General features: G+C 33.5%; 1 protein-coding gene across 1 annotated transcript; it reads left to right on the forward strand.

The window, feature by feature from the left end:
- Positions 1-19819: 19819 nt before the first annotated feature.
- BDR25DRAFT_355340 (uncharacterized protein) lies at positions 19820-21538 on the forward strand (the record flags this gene model as incomplete). Its single annotated transcript, XM_033695443.1, has 11 exons — positions 19820-20179; positions 20253-20301; positions 20351-20381; positions 20415-20478; positions 20527-20534; positions 20566-20735; positions 20801-20847; positions 20909-21126; positions 21158-21327; positions 21384-21437; positions 21504-21538. The coding sequence occupies 11 exons, from the start codon at positions 19820-19822 to the stop codon at positions 21536-21538; spliced, it is 1206 nt and encodes a 401-aa protein (XP_033547677.1).
- Positions 21539-22472: the final 934 nt, after the last annotated feature.

Consider the following 22472-nt stretch of genomic DNA (forward strand, 5'->3'; position numbering starts at 1 on the left):
GAAGTAGGTTTATAATAAAATTAATTAATATGTCTTTCTAAGCTTATTTAGAGATTAGAAGTAGTTTAAGTAGGCTATTATACTTTTTTTAAGAGGCCTTTACTTTATAGCAAGTATAGCAACATAATATATATTAGCGTACAGTATAGAACATGCGGGGCCAGTAGTACTCTCTCTGTAGTAGGTTAAGAGTCTTTCCTCTGCCTAGGTGTTCTCTAATAGGCAAGTTATGTACAATTTAGAGTAGTTTAATTCTTAGTTTATTAGAATTAGAGATTATAAGTTAGTTATAGTAATATAGCTTACTATTTTAGTTTTTATAGTTAGCTAGTGTTACCTTTTTTAACTAACTAGCGCTATTTTAGAGCAGGTCTAAAGTTTTTTAGATAAATTTATTATTTAAATACTTATTAGTAATAATTTAATTAATTATCTAATTTATTTTATTTAGGTTAAAGTCTAAAAATAGCTTAAGTTAAAGTAAAGTTTAGTATTAAGCCTTTTATGCTTCTTTTTAAGCAGAGATGTTTTAGAATTGCTTTATAAAGGCATCTAGTTTCTTTTTATTTTAACTAGAATAATAAGTAATCTTAAAATTAAAATAAGATAAGTATTTAGACTAATAGGCTTATTAGTAGCTAAGTTATTTTATAGTTGTAAAGTACTACAAGTTCTTATAGTTAAATAAGACCTGTATTAGATGCGCTGCACCTTCTAGTTTAGGTTGCTATTGTTTAAAGTAGCGTACTATAGCAAGTAATTTTTTGTTGTAGATCTTATAATTACCTTTTACAAAACTTATTTTTTTTAAAAAGTATGTAATAGGCCTAATAGTCCTGTCTAGCTTAGTCTAGGAGAGAACTTCTGCTACTATGTAGTCTAAGGCATTAGCTTCTATAAGTATTAGTAGTTTAGAGTTAAAGTAGTAAAGTATTAAAGCTTTAGTAAAGGCTTTCTTTAGCTAGTTAAAAAACTATTAGTAATTTAAGTTAAAGTTAAATTAAATCTTTTTCTTAGTAAGTGTAATTATAGGGCTTACTTACTGCAAAAAGTTATTAATAAATTATTAGTAAAAGTTAGTAAATTTTATAAAAGCTTAAATATCTTTTATATCTTTTAAGTATTACTAATCTAGCACAGTCTAAACCTTAATAGGGTCTATTTAGATACTATCTATAGAGATTACATATTCTAAATATATAACCTTTAATTAGTAGAACTTACATTTGTCTATGTTAAGTTATAGACCTGCTTCTTTTATAGCCTTTAGCACTAGGCGTACATACTGTTTATGCTCTAAAAGGCTATTACTATAGATTAGAATATTATTAATATACATAGTGTAAAACATGTCTAGGTAGGGTTAGAGCAAGTTATTTACAAAATATTAAAAAGTACTAGGTGTGTTAGCTAAGCTAAAGGGCATTACTAAGTACTTAAATAGTCTATATTAGGTCTAAAACGCTGTTAGCTACTTATTACCCTTTACTATCTTTAGCTTATTAAAGGCAGTAATAATATCTAACTTTATAAAATACTTTACTTTACTTAGTTAGCTTAGAGTTTCCTGTAAAAAAAGAATTAAGTATTAGTTTTTAATAGTAATAGTGTTTAGTTCTTAGTAGTTAACATAGAATTAAAGCCTACTTTTAAGTTTTTTTATAAATAGTATAAGTAACACTACTAGTAAAAAGCTAGCTTAAATAAACCCTTTCTCTAAGTTCTTATTAAGGTATTTTTAGAGCACTTTTAATTTATTTAGTAACATTTTATATAGTAGCCTATAACTAGGTTGTTTACTAGGCTTAAGAGTTATTTAGTAATTATACAGATGTTATATTAAAAGCTTATTAGACTTATCTTAGAAAAAAATATGCAATAGGTTATAGTAGTCTTAAAGGACTATTATTTTTAAGTTAGTATGTTTTTAAAGAGCTAAAGCTTAGTCTATATTAGAAATTATAACTATGTAGATTTTGTAATCTAGTTATTAAGCTAGAGTTATAAATAAAGCAGGTTCTATGTAGCAGATGTCTATCTACTGTTTAAGTCCTAGTTTATGTTTAAATTAAGTAAGTAAAAATTTTTTAAAAGCTTTTTCTTCTTTAAGTTTAAGTAGTTATTAAATTATTTTACATAGCCTATTTTAGTAAGAGGCCTAGCTTGTTAGCCTTACTTAAGTAGTTTTTTTCTAAGTTATTAAAAAGTAAGTTTAAAAACCTTCTATATTAAGTGCTACTTAGGTGTTGTTTAGGTGTAAGCGTAAGCATACATCTTAGCATTAAGAAGAGTTAAAGTTTAAGACTTACTCTTAGTAATTAAAGGCAACTTTATGCTAATATAGCTATAGTTATTCTAAGATTAAGTTATAACATTCTATGTTTATTACATAAAGCTTAATCTACTTCTTATAGTGTTAGAAGGTAATTATAATAGTTATAGTATAAAAAATAGAACTTTTTTTAAGTTATTTTCTATTAAATCTAGTTAAGTAAATTATTTAAGTAAGTAGTATTAATTAAAGATTTAGTTTACATGCTAGTTTTTTATTAATGTAACTTATGCTATTTACTCTTAAGTTAATAAAAGCTTATATTAAGGCTAATATAGTTTTTTATTATAAATATATAAAAATATTAAATTAGTACTTTTAGTTATTAGTAGAGGACTTAGCTTATAAGTTAGTAGAGATTTAGTGTTAAATTAGTCCTAGGGGGCAACTTAGCCCTAGGACAAGCCTTTTTACAGGCTTCTACTGCTATAGCTGCGGCTATGTTAAGAGTGGCAAAGAGGATTAGAGCTTAAATACAAGTTAGAGCCCTTATAGAAATAAAATTAAAATAGTAAAAATCTTTAATAAGTACTAGTAGCACTACTTATGTAGACTTAAAAAAGGGGAATAAAGTAGTTTTAAAAAATATAACTATACTTACTACACTTAAAGCATTAACTTTTTTTCTTATAATCTTTACGCTTTTTAGAACTAACTAAAGCATAATTTAAATTAATTTTTATTATGTTAAGGTTCTTATTTATAACTGCGCTAGTTTAGGGGCGTATTAGGGCTTGTATAGGGAGGAACCTTATGTTATTATTATAGGTAGCAATTAGGTTTACATACGCGTTAAGGTTGTTTAGAAGAGGTTCTACTACTATAGCGCGTTATAGTTTAGTTAAAAGAGAGTTATATAGGGCTGTAATTAGACCTATCTTATTTAGGCCTATATTAAATGCAAGTTAGTAAAACTTAGTAAAGTGTAAAGTAAAGCTTTTTTTTTTTATTATAAAGTGTTTAGGCAACTTAGGGCTGTTAACTCTTTATTTAAGTCTCTATAAGTTACTTACAGAAACGCTATAAATTAATCTAAGTTAATAATATTTTTATTTATTAGTAAGTTAATAAAGGCTATTACATTATAGTTAAGTTAAGAGTAGGCATATAGTAACTAAAAGTGTTTAAAAAGGAATTAGTCTATATTTTCTTTAAGTTTATATTATAGCTTGCGTAAGAAGAAAAGTAGGTCTTTTTATTTTCTATTAAATAGTAAGGGATTAGGGAGTTAGTTAGATTTTATTACTAAGTTAGAAAAGTTATAGGTTATAGGCAGTGTTAGGTAGAAAAGAGTTAAGCTATCTCTAGACTTCTAAGTAAGCTTTAAGGCTAGTAAGTTCTTAGTTCCTACTACTATAACAAAAGTTAAGGCAGAAATAAACTACTTAATAATATAAAGCTATTTTTTAAAGTTTTTTTAAAAAGCTTTAAAGCTTATAACATAGCAGCTTTCTTATAAAGTAAGCGCTTTTTAGAAAGCTTCTTAGCTTACTTTAATAGCTTAGAGTTATGTAAGTACTAAGCTTATTAGATTAGATTTAAAAGCTATTCTTAGCTAAAGTTTTAACACAACATAATATTATAATTATGCACAAGTAAGGTTATAGAGCTTTAAGAAGGTCTAGTTTAATTACTATGTAAAGTATTATAGTAATTATAAGATGTTATGTAAAAAACAGAAAGGTTTAGAAAGAAATTAGTAATTAAATACTTAGCTTAGAAGTCTAAGCGCTTTAGGTATAAATTAAGCCTGTTCTAGGTTTAGTTAGTGTTAAGGCAGTTTGTGCTTAAGTTTATGTCTGTGTTGTGTTGTGTTTGTGTCAGACGTGCACTAATAATACTCTAGTACGCGTCTAATACAGTTATGTCTGGGATCCGGGGAGGATACCGTGACACACCTTTAGCACTAATAATTGCTAATAGAAAAAACACCTTGTATAAGTAGTATAAACACAAGAATACTCTTAGTAGACCTAAGAGAGTCCTCTTAACACTCTACATAGACCTAATAATTGTTTATACCCCTAGTACTAATGCACACAATGTTATTATGTTAAGCATTAGAATGACAAGCACTAAGCAGGCTAGTAGCCTACATAGAAAAAGAACTATAATAAGTGCTTATAGTAAGGAACAGCCTTAGCCTGCAAAACTACAAATTGCTATACCTGTTAAACCGCCCCCCTACATAAATAGAAAGAATAAGTAAAATGTAAAGAATAAAATAACTACAGGTTCTACTACTTTTAGTAGAAGGCAGCAAGAAAAGAAGACTATCTAACATTACACTATTTAGTTAAAGACTATAAGTGTAAAGTAGCTAACTGCTGCAACTAGAAACACTAGACCTATAAGAAAAGAAAGAATAAATTTAATAATAACTTATAAGACATTAACTTGTATTCCCTCCTAGATAAGAAAGTCCTCTATAATATATTAGCTATAGTTACAGTAGGATAAGAGGCAGGACACAGCCTAACTACCACCTTTACATACAAGAAACAGTCAGGGCTAGCCCTTATAGACAGCAGATGTACCTTTACTACAGTAGATAAAGACTAGGTAGAATAATAAAGCATTTTGTTTTAAATTAAAATAAACCTATTTAAGGTAACCTTAGCTAACGCATCCTTAATAGAATACAGCAAAGGATAGATTAACCTAGAAACATATAAGAAAGTGTTTGCATTGGTGACACTCGGATGCGTCGTCACCATAGTCGCACGATAGTCGGATGTGTCGTCACACGATGATCATGCGTCGGCACCATAGTCGTATGCATCTCAGCACAGTCTCTTGCCACGACTCACCCACTTATTTCGCATATATATAGACTCCTGCATAGGACTCCTCTAGCAATAGAATACAATGCAGTTCCTCATGCCTTTGGTGCCCCACATAGCTTCACAGAAAGACTTTAAAACCCTAAACATAAAAGACTAAAGATTTATAAACATACTTCTACTAAGAGGCAGATATAATGTAATTTTAGGATATAATTAGCTTAGGAAGCATAACCCTGTAATTAACTAGAGAATAATAACTATAGAAACCTCTAAAGATTACAAACACATAACCTAGTTAGCATACTATAATAACTAATGCATAGTCTACAAACAAGAAAAACAGGGTAGTAGTTACTACCCTAAGAAAAGAAAACTTTAGAAGTTTCTTTATTAAAAACTTAAAGCATAAGTAATAAAAGTAATAAAAAAAAAGCTTAAAAAAGTTTTTTATAAAGAAATTAAGACTAATAAAGATGTAAAATAAATTAGAATCTTCTAAATCTAGAAAAAAGGCAGTATTCTTATAGAATATAAGAACTACTAAGACATGTTTAAGACGCCTACTAATCTAGAAGAACTGCCCCTGCACTAGCCCTAGGATTACGCTATTAATTTAATAAAAAACTATAACCTAAAAACTTATAAGCTTCGCCCCCTAATAAGGATATAAAAAGAAGCCTTGCAGGAATATGTTAACTAAATGTTAGCATAAGGCTATATTTAAGAAAGCCACAGCCTAGTTGCTTTAGCAGTAGTTTTTGTAAAAAAGAAAGAAGAAAAAATCTAAGTCTGTTAGAATTACAAGACTTTAAATAATAACATAATTTAAGATTAATTTCCTTTACTAATTATATAAGATATTATAAACTAACTAAAAGGAACCTAGTACTTTATAAAGTTTAATGTGCAAGACAGATTTAACAAAATAAGGATAAAAGAAAGAGATAAGTAGCTTATAGCATTTAGAACTTTATAGAGACTTTATAAACTACTAGTAATGCTATTTAGCTTAACAAACACCCTAGTAACATTCTAGCAAATTATTAACACAGCCCTTAATTTATATCTTAATGTCTTTACTCTAGTATACCTAGATAACGTCCTTATCTACTTAAAGAATAGCCTAGAAGACTATATACAGAAGGTACAAAAAGTTCTAGAAAAGCTAAAGAAGTATAGACTTTATTTACAGCTCTCTAAATATAAATTTTACATTACTTAAATAAAATACTTAGGATTTATAATTAACAGTAAGAAAATAAAGATTAACTTAGCTAAAATATAAAAAGTACTTAAATAGCTAGAACCTATAATAGTTAAGAAAGTTAAGGGATTTCTTAGACTATTAGGCTATGTTAGACAAATAATTAGAGACTACTTAAAAATTACTATACCCTTAATAAACACTACTACTAAGGAGTAGGTAATAGCAAAGTTTGTCTAAACCTTATAAATAAATAAAGCATTTATAACGCTAAAACAAGCTATAATAGCTAAACTAGTGCTAAGAATGTACAACCCACAACTAGATACTAAGATCTACATAGATGCATCCTTAGGAGCTAGTAGAGCAGCATTTTACTAAAAGCAGGAGAACAAAAAGTGGCACTTAGTAGCGTATTACTTAGCTAAGTTCTTAGGACCTAAAGCTAGCTACAGTATACCTAATAAAAAGCTAAAAGCTATACTAAACACAGTAAGAGTATAGGCTATAGATGTAAGGACGGAGCTCTGTACCACTACGCCAATACAACTAAAAAGGTGCGAATAATTAACCAACGTTAATTTTTGGGTGCAGAATAGTATATATACCTGTCGCACGTAAGCGCCATCTCAGCCTTACATTATCCCCCTTCTTAGCAGACGCATGTCCCAGGCGTCACATGACCTACCCGCAGCTCAGAGGCGCCATGCGCATGTCTCAGTTACCAGCCAGAGGCTGACCACCTGCGGCCCAGAGGCGCAGGATAAATAACAACACAACGCTTAGTAGCCCACGCCAGCTAAGCCATATACACTAGACCTCCCAGCAGCTACAACGTGGCGCCAGAAGAGGCTGCCTCACGTTTTAGTCTAAAAACTAGCTAAGCTGTCTAAGGTGTGGGTCAAACGCGCGACCGTCCTTGTTGTTAGTTGATTATTATGTAAGGACAGAGCTCTGTACCACTACGCCAATACAACTAAAAAGGTGCGAATAATTAACCAACGTTAATTTTCAGGTGCAGAATAGTATATATACCTGTCGCACGTAAGCGCCATCTCAGCCTTACAATAGAGCTACATAGGACAGTAAAACTTTTTTATATTATAACTAACTATGTAAATCTAGTTATGTTTTTAACAGTAAAGAAACTCTTACTAATGCACATAAAATAAGTAATAGAGCTTGCTTAGTTTAACTGCATTATTAAGCATGTTCTAGGAGTACAAAACGAGCAGGCTAACGCTTTTAGCTAGAGGCTAGATTACTTTAATAGAGAAAAGGAAAAAACTAAGAAATTTATTCTTTTTAAAAAAATTAGTAAAGAATAGATTTATAACAAGCCTTAGCATATAAAAGAATTCTGCATGCTTATAGTAAATAAGCAAAGATAAAAAAACTTAATCTATAAATATTACAAATCTCTAATGTTTAGACACCTAGGAATAGGCACCCTTTAAAAGAAGTTAAGGGCTGCTATACTATAACATATACTAAAGGTAAAGCAACTGTGCACTAAAGTGCTTAGAGAATGCAACACCTGCAATAGAAATAACTTATAAAGGCATAAAGCCTATAAATACTTATAACTAATTACACTCTTAAAGCAACTATAAATAATAATTATAATAAACTTTATTACAGAACTTCCCCTATCTAAGAAGCTAGGAATAGAAAGAATGTGCAACATAATTATAGTAGCTCTTAATAAAACTACTAAATATCTGCACACTTAGCCCTTAGAAAAAATAATAACAGCTAAAAAATTTATCTATAAATTAGAATAAAATGTTATATTAGTATATAAATGCTCTAGGATTATTATCTTTAACTAAGATAAACTGTTTACTAGCAGATTTTAGAAGGCAGCTATGCAACACCTTAGTATAACCTATAAGCTATCTATAGCATACTATCTGTAGATGGACAGCTAGACTAAGAGAGTAAACACTAAAGTAGAAAAATACTTAAGGAAATATATCTCTTACACCTAGAGTAATTAGGCAGAATAGCTTCTAATAGCATAACTAGCTATTAACACAGTATAATTAGCTATAATAAAAGAAACGCTATATAAGGCTAATTTTAGGTACAATTTATATTTTACACTATAAGGAAATTAGCCTACAGACCTTTAAAAATTAATAAACTAGTTATTAAACTTGTAAAGCACTTATAAAAATTAATAAACTAGTTATTAAACTTGTAAAGCACTTATAAAAATTAATAAACTAGTTATTAAACTTGTAAAGCACTTATAAAAAATTAGTAATTAAAGCTAGATCTAGCTAAGAAATAATAAAAAGATATGTAAATAAGTTATAATAACTAGGACTAGAGATCTACCTAGAAGACTACGCATATCTTAACACTAAGAACCTTAAAATATCTAGACCCTCTAGGAAGCTAGTAAAAAAAAGAATAAAACTATATAAAGTTTTATAGACTTAATAAGACAATTATAAACTTAAGCTTTCTTTATATATAAAGATACATCTATAGTTCTATGTCTCTAGATTAGAAAAAGCACTTAAAGAGATTCCTCTATCTACATAAGAATAAGAAGACAAAGAAACAGAACATAAAGTTAAATATATTATTAGTAATTAAAAAAATAAAAAAGAGTTTTTAGTAAAATAAAAAAGGTAGCTTACTAGTAAAAACACTTAAAAACTAGCTAAGAATTTGCAGAACGCGCAGCTGTTAGTATAAAGGTACCTCTAAGCTTGTCTAAAAGAAACTAGCTAGGTAATAAGGCACCTATATTAAAAGAAATAGCTATGTTATTACTAGATAGCAGTAGCCTTTAGAGATAAGTTCTAGCTAATAAAGGCTATAAAAGAGAGCAACTCTTTACTTTAGCTTTAAAAGCTTCTATTTTGTTTAAAGAAAAAAGGTCTCCTTTTAAATACTTTACACACTAAGCCTCTAGTAAATCTAGTAATTTTTAGATATAATCTTATTTAGAGCACTTCTTAGCTGTTGCCTCTAGAGTCTTCTAGATCTAGTGCAACATCTTTTTACTAAGCTCCTGCTTGTAAACCCTTATAGTAGTAGCCTTTTAAAGAAGCGCCTCTCTCTCCTTCTCTAGCTAATTTTATGCAGTGTTAGAGACAAAAGCATTGCACTTGCTGTGCTTTTTTACACACTTAACATATTTGTCTAAGAATAAAGTTAATACATAGGACAACCCTAAAAATTAGCAAGCGCTATAGGGCCTTATCTTTGTCTAGCAAAGAGAATTAAAATAAAGGGTAACATAAGAACAGTAGGATAAATAAGACTAATAAGCTATTTAGTTTAAAAAAGATAGATGTTAAGGATGCCTTTTAGTAGGTAGACACCTACCTTATAAATAAACTCTTACTAACACAGTTGTGTAAGCAGAGCGGCGAGGACGCTGCTAGGGAGAAGGGGCAGCGTGTTACAGTCTACAGTTGGACCAGCGTAACTCCACCAGCAGTGCTCCACGATCTAGCTGGGTTGGGGCAGGGCTCGCTTATAGACCAGTTAGAACACACGGAAGCGGCACAGCTGCCCGCGATAATAGAGGAATGCGTTGTCTAATAGGGAGGACAGGCCGCGAGGACAGGCTGCGAGTCTAGGGAGCCTAAGGAGCTTAAGGGAGCTTACCTTAGCAGGCTCTATAAACTCTACAAGCTCCCCTTAGCACCTTTTGCACATGTATATAGTTCCTATATTAAACAACCTTTAAGAGGTGTGTTTAATGTTTAGTTTACTCTCTATATAGACTAAGTAGCATTTAGCTTTCTAAAGAGCTGTAATACTATTTATATATCTTGCACTATATATACCTTAAACCCTGTCTAACAGGACTGTTTAACCCCAGCCACTATACTGCCGCACATAGGGCAAACCACGATCCGGTCACTCTACCTCCCCTCCAGTAGCCTATTAGCCTATACGTAGGACTGTACACCCTACCGTCGGCCCCTATCACCCGTCCTACTTCCCCCCTAGGAATATCATAGACCCGAGTGCTTCCACGAAGCAAGGATTGTAACAAGAAGTAACTTTTTAGATAAAAAGAAAAGTTGCTAGTGTCTATACACAGCAGCAGCATTATAGTCTAGATATAAGTAATTATGCATAAGTAAAACTACATATCTATGTTACATAATACTTATGTGTAAACCTCTATGCGCAAATATTTAAATATCCCCTTTTTTCTCTGTATAGAGGAAAGATAAGAGTAATAGAACTAGAAAACATGTTACTCTTACTTTACCTACCTTATACACTGTGCACACTGTACACCACTCTTACTCTTGCTACTTAAGTGCTTATACTATAAGCAGCTAGCTGTCGGAGCCTATTCAACAGTTATAATTAATACTTATAAAAATAAAAATTTAAAAGTATATAAATAGTTTACTTACTTTTATAATTAAAGCATTTAAAAAGGTCTTAAAAAGAGTAGTAATAATTATGCATAAGCTAGTATTAGTATAATAAAAAATTACTAAGCTTTAAAAAGCTAATAAAGCTACTATGTAACATAAATTATATAAAAAAGTAAATTAAAGTAAAAAAAACTTTAATAATTTAAAAAAGCTTACACTTAATAGCTTTAAAAAAGTTTAAGGTGCATAGTAATAAAAAAAAAGTAAAAAAGTAAGTATAAGCTAAAGTAAGTAAGCTATTTTAAAGGCGCTACAGACAGTGTAATTAGACTAGGCATAACACGCAAATATGTAAGTAAAAAGTAGAAGTAGTATTTAAATAATATTCTAGGCTATACTGTACTATATAGTGCTAGAGCAGGTTGTTATAGGCTATAATAGAGTTTATTAGGGTGGGGTCTTAGCAAAAGTAAGTGACTTAGGTGTGTAAGCAACTTGCCTGTGAAGTACGTTATTTCTATACTTTTTTACTTATTATACTTTTTATAGCTGCTTAATATAAGTTGTTTTACTTCTTTAAAAAAAGTGTATAAGCGCTAATATAAAGCTATGTAAGGCACTAGAGACATGAGGAACTGCATTGAATGTATTGCTAGAGGAGTCCTTTGCAGGAGTCTATATATATGCGAAATAAGTGGGTGAGTCGTGGCAAGAGACTGTGCTGAGATGCATACGACTATGGTGCCGACGCATGATCATTGTGTGACGACACATCCGACTATCGTGCGACTATGGTGACGACGCATCCGAGTGCCACCACTGCAAACAGCTAAGCTAAAAACCTTATATATAACTAAATTACTAATATTATAGAAATAAAGTTTTTACTATACTTTAAAGCAGCTTATAGTACTATAATTACTTTTAGTAATATTTAAAAAAAGTTTTAAAGCACTAAATTACTTTTTTTAACTTATAATAAGTTATAATAAGCCTTAATATAAAGTTATACACTTTATTACTACTACAACTTATACATAATAAGCCCTAGTAGTTATAAACTCTAAGTAATACTCTAAAACTTAAGTTATAATTAATGCTTATAAAAATAAAAATTTAAAAGTATATAAATAGTTTACTAACTTTTATAGTTAAAGTAATTAAAAAAGTGTTAAAAAAGGTAGTAATAATTATAAATAAGCTAGTGTTAGCATAAAAGAAAATTACTAAGCTTTAAGTAGCTAATAAAGCTACTATATAACATAAATTACATAATAAAAAGTAGATTAAAGTAAAAAAAACTTTAATAATTTAAAAAAGTTTATACTTGATAGCTCTAAAGAAGTTTAAAGCGCGCAGTAATAAAAAGAAAGTAAAGAAGTAAGTGTAAGCTAAAGTAAGTAAGCTATTCTAAAGGCGCTACAGATAGTGTAATTAGACTAGGCATAACATGTAAATATATAAGTAAGAAGTAAAAGTAGCATCAAAATAATATTCTAGGCTATACTATACTATATAGTGCTAGAGTAGGTTGTTATAGGCTATAATAGAGTTTATTAGGGTGTGGTCTTAGCAAAAGTAAGCAACTTAGGTGTGTAAGCAACTTGCCTGTAAAGTACATTACTTAAACTTTACTTTTAGCGTTAAGTAGCGCTTAATAAACATATTAAGCTAGTTTATACTAATATAGCTTATATTACACTTAGTGTGTAAAGAATTAGCTATATTACCTATAACTACTAGCTAGAGAGGAAATCCTTACACATCTAGCTTAAGTATGTGCTAAATAATTACTTTCTTTTTATTATTATCTAGCTTTTATAAGTTAGCTATATAATTAGCTTTAAAAGGTTATCTAGTGTATTAGTTACTTATTATTTTTTAAAGAATCTTATAGATAGCTGTAGTATATTACTTAGAAAGTGTTACGTCTTATTTAAAAGCCTAAAGTATAAGCTATATGTAATATTTCTTTAACACATCTAACTAGTGTTGTTAAGTTTTAGCAAAAGTAAGTAACTTAGGTGTGTAAGTGTGATGACAAGCACTGTCTCTACTACTGTATAGAGCTAGGGAAGCAAGGCAGAGTAGGTCAGCTCTATTTTAGCTACACTAAGATAGAGAGGAGAAAGTGAGCTTTAAGGGTAGCTCTGCAGAAGAAGTGCTTGCAGCGCTAAGGCGCTAGCAAGGACGCTAGCGCTAAGTAAACTAATAGCGTTGCGCTAGTCGCACCCTCTATATCCTAATTAGCTGCACAGGCAGCTTGTTATGTGACGCGCGACAGAGCTCTCTGCGTAGGACTGTCACATTACCCCCCTTTAAGGCAGTCTTGTTCTTAAGACTAGGTAGTTTAGCGCCTTTATATTAGTCTTTAAACTAGTTAAGACTTTAGCATAAGTTAATTATTAACTTTTATAGGTTCTATATTTTTACCTTTTTTATACGCTTGCAACTAGGCGTCTAGTTACGCTAGTAGACTAGGCTTAGTAGGATATGCTTAGTAGAAGTCCCTTACCTTATGCAGAGCTCTAAGGAATCTGTTGGCATTATACTAGGTAGGGTTAGGATTATAGCCTACCTATAAGGCTTAGTATTAGAGACGCCTGCAGTAGACATAACTATCTAGAATGTTCTAAACCTGCTACTTAGGGTAACTGTTAACCTTAATTAGCTTCTCTAAGGGCTTAACCTAACCTAGCAGTGTTGTAGGTGCTGCCTGCTGTAGGCAGTCTGCGTGGAAGACGTTGTGCATTCTTATGTACAGGGGGAGCTTAAGCTAGTACAAATAACCTCTTATGCCTATAATTAGATAGGGCCTGTACATCTGCTAGTTAAGCTTCTAGCTAAGGCGCTTTATAGTAAAGCCCTTAAAGGTTATGTATACTTTATTGCCTACTATAAAGTTAGGCTTATGCTACTTTTTATTTACCTAAGCTGCTTACTACTTTTAAGCTTAAGTAATGCCCTTGTTTATAATCTTAATTACTTGTTATATAGTGTTATAGTAAAGCTTAGCATAGCTTTAAGCCTTCTTACATAAAATCTGCTCTAGCGCAGTTAGTAAGCGTCTTATACATGCCTTTTAGTCCTAGTAGTGTGTTAGATAATAGCTAAACTTAATTTTAAACAGTAATAACCTTATTATCTTATGTAGTAAAGATGCTTAAGCCTAGTCTATACAAGGCAGCAGGTCTAACTAGTTGTCCTAGAAGTAATTAATAAATAGACATAGTTACTAGTTAATATACTAATTTAGCACCTCTATGTTGCTGTTAGTCTAGAGATAGTAAAGTATAAAAAGCTTTTATTTAACACTAGTAAGGTAGCAAAGCTTATCTATAAATGCAGAGGTAAACTATAGTCTATAGTTAAAGACAATTAATTAAGAGGGTCTATAGACATGCTAGATATAGCAATAGTATAGGTCTGCAGCCCCTACAGTAGTAATAGTCTTATAGCACAGTAGTAAGAAGCAGCGCTTACTTAGACAGTCTACTATAATAAACACGTTATTATAGCTAGCTTAATTAGGTAAGAATAACTTAAAATTTATAAAAATGTTTTACTATACTTACTTAGGTATTAGTAGCAGCTTAAAAAGCCCTAAAGTCTTATCTTAAAGAATATAGCTCTACTAATAGGCCTTATAGGCGCTAATATAGGTCTTAACATCTTAGCTTATGCTTAGCTAGTAGTACTACTTGCGCAGCAGCTTAGTTATTTTTCTAGTCCTAGAATGTGTAGTAAGTTGCGTTGTGTAAATAGCGCAGATAAGGTAAGTCTTTAGGAACTAGACAGCTAGGACTACAAGCTTCCTTTTCTTTAGTAGTAAGCCTTTAGTGTTAAGCTTTTATTATAAGCTAAAATTCTACACTTTATTAGAGCAGTATTATAAGCTTTTATAATTCTAATTAGCATCTAAAATTTAATTAATAAGCTTATATAGTTAATTTATTAGCAGTAGCTCTATAAGCTTTTTATTTAGCAGAGAGGTGCTCTACAGGGCAGCATGTAATTAAGTAATAAGACTAACACTAATCTACTTTTAGCTTAGAAAAGAGTGTGTATAAGTAGCCTTATTTTTTTTTTTTTGCATTTTAAGCTTCTTTTACTTTCTTAATAGCGCGTCTACAACAACATTAGCAGTGCTTAGGCAGTAGGTTAGCGTAAGGTTAAAGTCTACTATTAGTATAGCCTATTATATTTAGTAAGAGGTGAGCTTACACTTAATAGCAAAGTACTTAAAAGCTTAGTAGTTAGTAATTACTATAAACAGCTTATCTTATTATAAGCTTATTAACTGCGCTTACTACTTTTATAAGCTTTAGATAACTATAAGCATTTTTTTATTATATATATTATAGTTTATTTATAGCAGGCTTATAGTCTTAGAGTAGAACGCCACAGAGCGCTAGATGCTGTTGTTCTGCAGCTGTAATAGTACTTCTGTAATAACTTTGTTGCTTACATTAGTCTCTATACGCGTCTTGTAATTTAGTAAGTAGTGTGTAAAGATATTATCTAATAGCATAAGGTTCTTAGTGCGCTTAAACACAGCTAACTTATGCTTTTTTAAAGAATGCTAGGCGCTACGCTTAAGCAGCTTTATAAGCAGCTGTATAATGCAACTATAGTTCTTAAGGAAGGCGCAGTAGAAGTTGCAGAACCCTAGGAACAACTGCAGGCTCTTAATTAAGGTTAGTATAGGCTAGTCTTAGACAGCAGCTATCTTAGCAGGGTCCTTGCAGATTCTGTCTATGCTAATAATAAAACCTAAGAATTTTGTTTTAGTAACTGTAAATTTACTCTTTTTAAGGTTAATCTGCAGGCTAGCGTCTTGCAGACAACATAGGACCTTAGCAACGTGTGCCTTATGCTGCAGGGGGTTGTCTAGATAGTCTATAACTAGCCTAAGCTGCTCTAGAGACATGCTGTATAGTAGGCTGCTTAATAAGGTGTTCTCTGCTATTAGCTTAATATTATAGTTAACACTAGGTTAGTGTAGCAGCAGTTTGTCTAAGTCTCTTTTTAAGAAGTAAGCTAGCGTAGCTCTAGCGTACGCAGGGGATAGTAACTTCTAAAGTATTAGCTGTTAGAGCTTATTCTTAGGATTAACTATTATAGGTGCTTAGCAGTTCTTAATTAGTTAATTAACCTTATAGATGCTAATATGTCTAATTACAACATCTCTACGCCTTACATGTAGCATAAACGCAGCAGCGTTAATTACATTTACCTCTAGCCCTACCTTAGCAAGTGCTTTTCTAGAGACAGCTAGTTAATGTTAGTGTGCTTAATTAATGCTAGGGGGTATTAGTTAAGAATTAAGTTACTTTTTTATTTTTTTTAAGTTCTGCTGCTAATTATGCTTCTAAGTTAATTAAGGTTAGTATTAATTAATTTTTAATATCTTTATAAACTTATTTTGTTAGTTAGTGTCTACTTAATAAGATTAGTTAATCTGTAGGAACATGCTACATGTAAAGACAATAATATTATGCTTATAGTCTTATGTTTAATTATTGTCTAGCTACTAAATTAATTATTTTTTATAGTTAATCTAAACACTAGCTTTTTTAAAGACCTTACAGCTTATAATTAAGTTATAATAGCCTATGTTATAAAGAATAAAGAGTGTAGGTAGCTAGTAGCTGTTAATTACTAAATTTATGTAAAAGTACTTGTCTACTTGTCTATTTAGTTAATTATTATATCCTGTAATAAGAATAGACTTAATGCTAAGCATTTTAGGCTGTAGGTGCTTCTAGATTGTCTATAAGTGTTATAGGTAGATTAGATTATAGCTGCTAGCTTCTATGTTAATAAAACTATTTAAGCGTATAGTAATCCCTCTAGTAGAAACGCAGTAGGGCAGCATAAAAAGCTTACTACTAAATAGCAGCTTACGTAGCTTCTGCGCTAGCGCTTTATTTATTAACTTTAAAAAAAAGACTTTTTTTAGAGTAAGTCTTTTTTTAATTTACTGTTTTTACTAAAGCTTATAGTGTCTAGCTTCTGCGCTGCTTCTATAGCCTTACTCTTAGCGTAGGCGTAAGGGCAGTTATAACTTATATATTCTAGCTAATAGCATAAGTAGCAGGTTATAGCATCTTTTATTAAAGCTGCCTATGCTTAGAGTGTTACTAAAGTTATTAAGGCAGTAGTAGTAGCAGCAGGTTAAAGAATGTTTTAACATATAAGCTTCTTTTAACCTCTTTACACGCGTTACACGCTTAACTCTGCAGTAGACCTCTGCAGTAAGAAAGATATCTAGTAAGCTTACTTTATATAATTAAAAAAGCTAACTATTAAGTTGTTATAGTAAGTCTTTATATATACTTTAAGCTAACTTAATAAGGTGTTATAGATCTTATTCTTTTACTACTTAAGTAGCAGCTTAGCTTTATTTATAAAGCATATAAACTAAGCCTTAAAGTCTTTAAAATCTTAAGATAGCTTTATTTTAAGCTAGTAAAGCTTAGTCTTAGCTTTTATTTACTAGTTAGTATTTTAAAGCTTTTTTTTAAAAAGCTTATAATATTTTTAGTTATTACTAGCTTACTTTACTACTTTTATGCTTTAAAGTAAAGAACTAGTTAACCTAGCACTTAACTACTTACTTTACTTTTAGTATAGTATACTTAAGTGTTTTTCTTCTTTATAAAGTTGCTATTTATAGGTATAAAGTAGTTTATATTATAAAGTAGCTTACTTATTAAAAAGTCTTTTTAGTAATTAAATTTAACATTATTTTTGCTTATAAACCTAAGCAGATTCTTTACTTTAGCTAATAGTTTTAGCCTAGCTCCCTAGCTTATAGTACTAATATAAAAGAGGTTAAGTGTTTTTAGTATAGCTAGGTTAAATTGCAGTTACTTTTTTAATATAGTTAGTGTAAGTATACTTTTTAGCGCTTAATAAGCTTTATCTAAGAGAAATAATTAATTACACACTAGCATAGTAGCAGCTTTAAGTCTTTTAACTTTATTTTTATAATTAGCTAAGTATTTAAGAGTTTTATTTAGTAAGCTTTAAAGCTTTTATAGCTTTTTACTAACTTTTACTTACTTAGCTTTTACTATATTAACTACTTTAGTAAGAGTATTAGTGTAGTCTTAATAAGCTTATACTTTTAATAACTACTATAGTAGCTTATTTACTATAACTGTGTAATCTGCAGCTATAAGGTTTAGTAGGTCTAGGCAGAGGCTAATTAAATTATAATTAGTAGTACTTTAAGTAATAGCCTTTGTTTAGAATAATAGTGCTTTCTTAGCTTACTAAGCGCGCGCGTGTGCAGTCTTAATAGTGTAGTTCTCTTTAAACATATTATTAGTGTAGAACTAAGCCTAGCATAGTAGCGTCCTTAGTTTAGGCGTATAGGCGTTACTAGTAGGCTAGGCAGTAGAATTAACACACATTTTAATTCTTAACAGCTTTCCTATTCTAGTGCTTTTAGCTCCTTCCCTCTACTCTAGGGTCTAGCAGTCCGCAGAGGTATAGTGTAGTGTGAGCCCCAGGTCCGGTGACGGTGGGGCTGATAGTTAATTAGTGGTGGGTTTGTACATAGGTTTGTACAGAGCCTGCGGCTCTCTTCGCGTTATTGCAGTGGTAGTCAGTACAGTAGGCCCTCTTCTACAGTTAATTTAAACTAGAGCAGCAGCGCTCTTAGCTTAGAGCTCTTTAATAAAGTGTAATAATCTAATTATTACTTAGTGTTGCTTTTACAGTTACCTAGCCTAACTAGGGCTTTAAAGCAGATAGCTATTGTTAATAAACTAAGGCTTAGCCTAGTTGTACTAGCAGATCTGTCTAAGTAAGGGTTAGTTAGCAGATTAAGCTTTTAGAGCTAACTATATAGTAGACCTAGATATTATATTGCTATTCTCTAGCTAAATAAGATAATTTTAGTATAATATAATAATAAGCACTGTCTCTACTACTATATAAAGCTAGGGAAGTAAGGCAGAGTAGGTTAGCTCTATTTTAGCTACACTAAGATAGAGAGGAGAAAGAGAGCTTTAAGGGCAGCTCTGCAGAAGAAGTGCTTGCGGCGCTAAGGCGCTAGCAAGGACGCTAGCGCTAAGCAAACTAATAGCGTTGCGCTAGTCGCACCCCCTATATCCTGATTGGCTGCACGGGCAGCTCGTCATGTGACGCGCGACAGAGCTCTCTGCGTAGGACCGTCACAGTAAGCAACTTGCTTATAAAGTATGTTATTAGTAAAGAAATCTTTATAACTTCTACTACTAAAACTTTTTAAAAAGAACTTAAAGAACCTACAACTATTCTTTATATATCTAGACTAATAGAAGAGAGGGCTTGGCGGTGGAGATAGTGTAATATTTGATGATATCCTGTCGCTATTGACTAGGTCAAGCAATTGTAGCTACAGCGTCGCCTCTTTAAAGATACAATGAACAAGAGTTGGAACGCCGAAGAAAGAGATAGCGGGTACGGAGGGATACGGTCCGTCCGGCGAAGCATGTGGACGCCGGACGAGGCGGGTGGAAGCAGCGAGATGCTTGGTGGTACCTCCAGGCCTGGACACTAATTTCCATCAGATTTCCACCGTCAGGAGTGTTTAAAGCGAGCAATTAGTCTTAGGCGTTGCGTTAGAGGGTTGTTATGTGAGGCAGACAGCTGTGGGCAGGCTTAAAGCAATAATTGTGGGTCTTAGCATTAGGGTTAGTTAACAACAACGCGATATTTAATTATTACAGATAAACGCCTAAGGACAACGGCCTTTGTAAAGACGCTGAAAGCACTCTGGAATGTTTTAATGCCTGGGAGAATTGCATCGAAGCGGACCGCAACCCCTGGACGCTCTACAATCACGCGGTGATGTCATACATCGTGACTGTTTATCTTTCACCTGTGCTACCTTCAGCGCACAGCCTAGCAAACGCCCGCCCGCGCCTTGTTTAATTTGCCCTAGCAACGCGTTGGCTACAAATCTCTGCCCTGCCCTAGTCCTTATAATAAAATCCTTGCTGCTCTACTTAAAAGCTTCCTCTACTATAAACTCTTAGTCCACACTCTTTCTGCCTCCACCTACACACCTGCGACGCGACCTCTAAGCTTAGATTGTAACTAATTACCACCTTAAACCCCTTATTAAAACCTTAACGTTAAGATGGTCTCCTTTAAGCTCACCGCCCTCGCCGCGGCCGCCATCCTCTTCGCCGCCTGCCCCGTCGCAGCCCAGGCCCCCACCACGGCGTCTCCTCCCCCAGGAGCTCCAACATGCGCCACTGGTCAGGTTGTCTGCCGCACCATCTGCTGCGGCAGCGAGACTCCCGCCTGCAAGAGGCTCGAGAACAACCAATTTACCTGCGAGAAGGGCCTGGTGACCAGCGCTGTCGTCTCTGTCACCACCGAGACGCAGCCGGCTAGTACTGTTACTACCGGTATGCCCACCGTCCACACGTCTACTCCAACCTCGTCTGACGCTACCACAGTTACCTCCACGGTTGTGCAGAACGAGACCGCCCCGGTCACCACGCAGACTTAAGAGGTCACTTCTATGGCTAACAGCACTAAGACTGCCAAGTCTTGTATGAGCTAAGGAGGGGTTATATAAGAAGCGAGTTAACAAGGTAGTGAGATCTAAACAAAGTGGATTAAACAAGTGTATTGTAAGGTGTGAGGAGCTATGCCTAATGAGTGAATAGCGCAGTACATGGGTATGATATCGCGTGAGACACGTGCGACACCAAGCCCTCCGCCAGCAAGACTGGTGGCGCCGCCAACGTCAAGGGCAGTGGCTTCTTCGCTGCTGCGCTGGGCGTGGTAGTCGCTGCGGGTTTCTTTACTCTTCTCTGATTGGTCGGTATGCCCTAGGAAACACGGTGCGCAGGGACTTCTTGGTCGCTGATGCAGCGCGTTGCCGGATGGGTTGATGATAACAACAGATACTTTACTTATTTTTTTTCACGGTTCTCGATGCATGGATGGTGCTGGTGGGCTTTCTGCTAGCGATGATTATGGGTCGGATTCGGATATGGATTGGTGTCTAATGGTGATGACGGGCCGGAAATCTGGTGTGGTTGGTTAGTACGGCAGATCAAAAGCTGAGAGGTAGATGTACTGGCTCTAGTTATGGACCTAACATAAGTCTTTCTTGATAACTTACGTTTTGCTTGTGTAATGGTCTTGTCGCCTGTGCCTCCCTGCACTCAGCCCTTGACTCCTACTCCCCTTCTTCCACCTAAGCGTACGCGAGAGCCATGTTGTGTCCACCCTCACGCCCGCTTTGTGTCTCGCTCGATCTAACGACTACAATCGTACCCTCAGAATGGCGCGTGGTGCTGTTGGCTCCCCTACCTGCGTCACTGCCGGCCTGGATAATGATGCGACACACGATGGCGGAGCTGATGAGGAAAGCAAGGACGATGAGCGCAACGCCCACCGCCCAACCTATAGTTGCTCCTTTAGCCATTGGTAAAAGCTAGCAACTAACTGACAAGTCGAGCACTGTGGGACCTAAGGGGCGGGGCAAGCCTCAGTATGATCTTTATATCGGTCTATGCAGCGGAGTGCTCAGCCACGCATTGATAGAAAGTCTGGGCATGAGAGAGGGCGTGCGAGTAGCGCAGAAAGGCATTGGTGGGGCACTCTCGTATCTGTTATATGCATTAATCGGTGGATCCTTGGCGCGTCATCGGCAAATTCCCTCCGCCCCCCCCCAAATTTTGCAGTAACCACCGAATTTGCCAATGAAGCATCAGCAACCAACGATACCTGCTTATATAGTGAGTATATACGTGAAGCTATACAGTCCTATGCAAAAGGTGTATCGTAACAATTCTTTGGTGTAGTAGTTAGTCAGTTCCCACATGTATCGCGCCTATAGAGTCTCTGCTCGCCCACCTTATTAACCACCTTGTTAACTACCTAGTCCCTAATTTTTAAATTATAGTCTCTTATAGCGTACACGCCTTAATATATATTAATTTACGCTACTTAGGTAGCATCTTTAAGTAATTACAGAGTGTAAGAGCTGTAGTAGATAAGCTGTAAACAACATACTATTAAATCTATAAGATTACAGCTGCGTTTAACGCCTAGTTTAAGGCGTGCTAGGGCAGCCTGTGAAGATTAGTAAGGCAGACAGGCAGGCTCTTTCTAATAAGCTTGTGCGGAGTAGGTGGATGTACTAGGACAAGATTGTACGCTAGCTTAAGGTAGAGAGAGGTGTGTTTGTAAACTAGTCTATAGTTTTATAATACTTTAATTAAATAAATTAAAACTGTTACATATTACAGCCTTTTTTAATTAATTATAATAAAGATTTACGCTAAGCATATTACATTAAAATAGAGTAGTTTATAGCTAAAGATTTAGTATTTCTAGATAAGTTAATATTTAACAAGAAGACTAAGTAGAGGCACTACGCGTACAGCTGTTACAATCCTTGCTTTGTAGAAGCACACAGGTTAATGTTATCCCTAGGGCAGGGCGGAATGTAAGGGGCCGACGGTAGGGTGTACAGTCCTACGTAATGGCTAATGGGCTAATGGAGTAGCGTGTTACAGTCTATGGTTGGACCGACGTAACTCCACCCGAAGTACTCCACAATCTAGCTAGGTTGGGGCAGAGCTCGTTTATAGACCAACCGGAAGACGCGGAGGCAGCACGGCTGCCTATGGCTACAGAAGAATGCATTGTCTAGTAGGAAGGCAGGCTAAGGTGTGGAAACAAGTTAAATAAGTTAGACAAGTTGCTCTAGGCAAACTTATCTAAACTTGTCTAACTTGTTCTTAGCACTATTAGACATGTATATAGTT

Source organism: Lindgomyces ingoldianus (genome assembly GCF_010093535.1).
Source record: "Lindgomyces ingoldianus strain ATCC 200398 unplaced genomic scaffold BDR25scaffold_16, whole genome shotgun sequence".
In the NCBI taxonomy this organism is placed as follows: domain Eukaryota; kingdom Fungi; phylum Ascomycota; class Dothideomycetes; order Pleosporales; family Lindgomycetaceae; genus Lindgomyces; species Lindgomyces ingoldianus.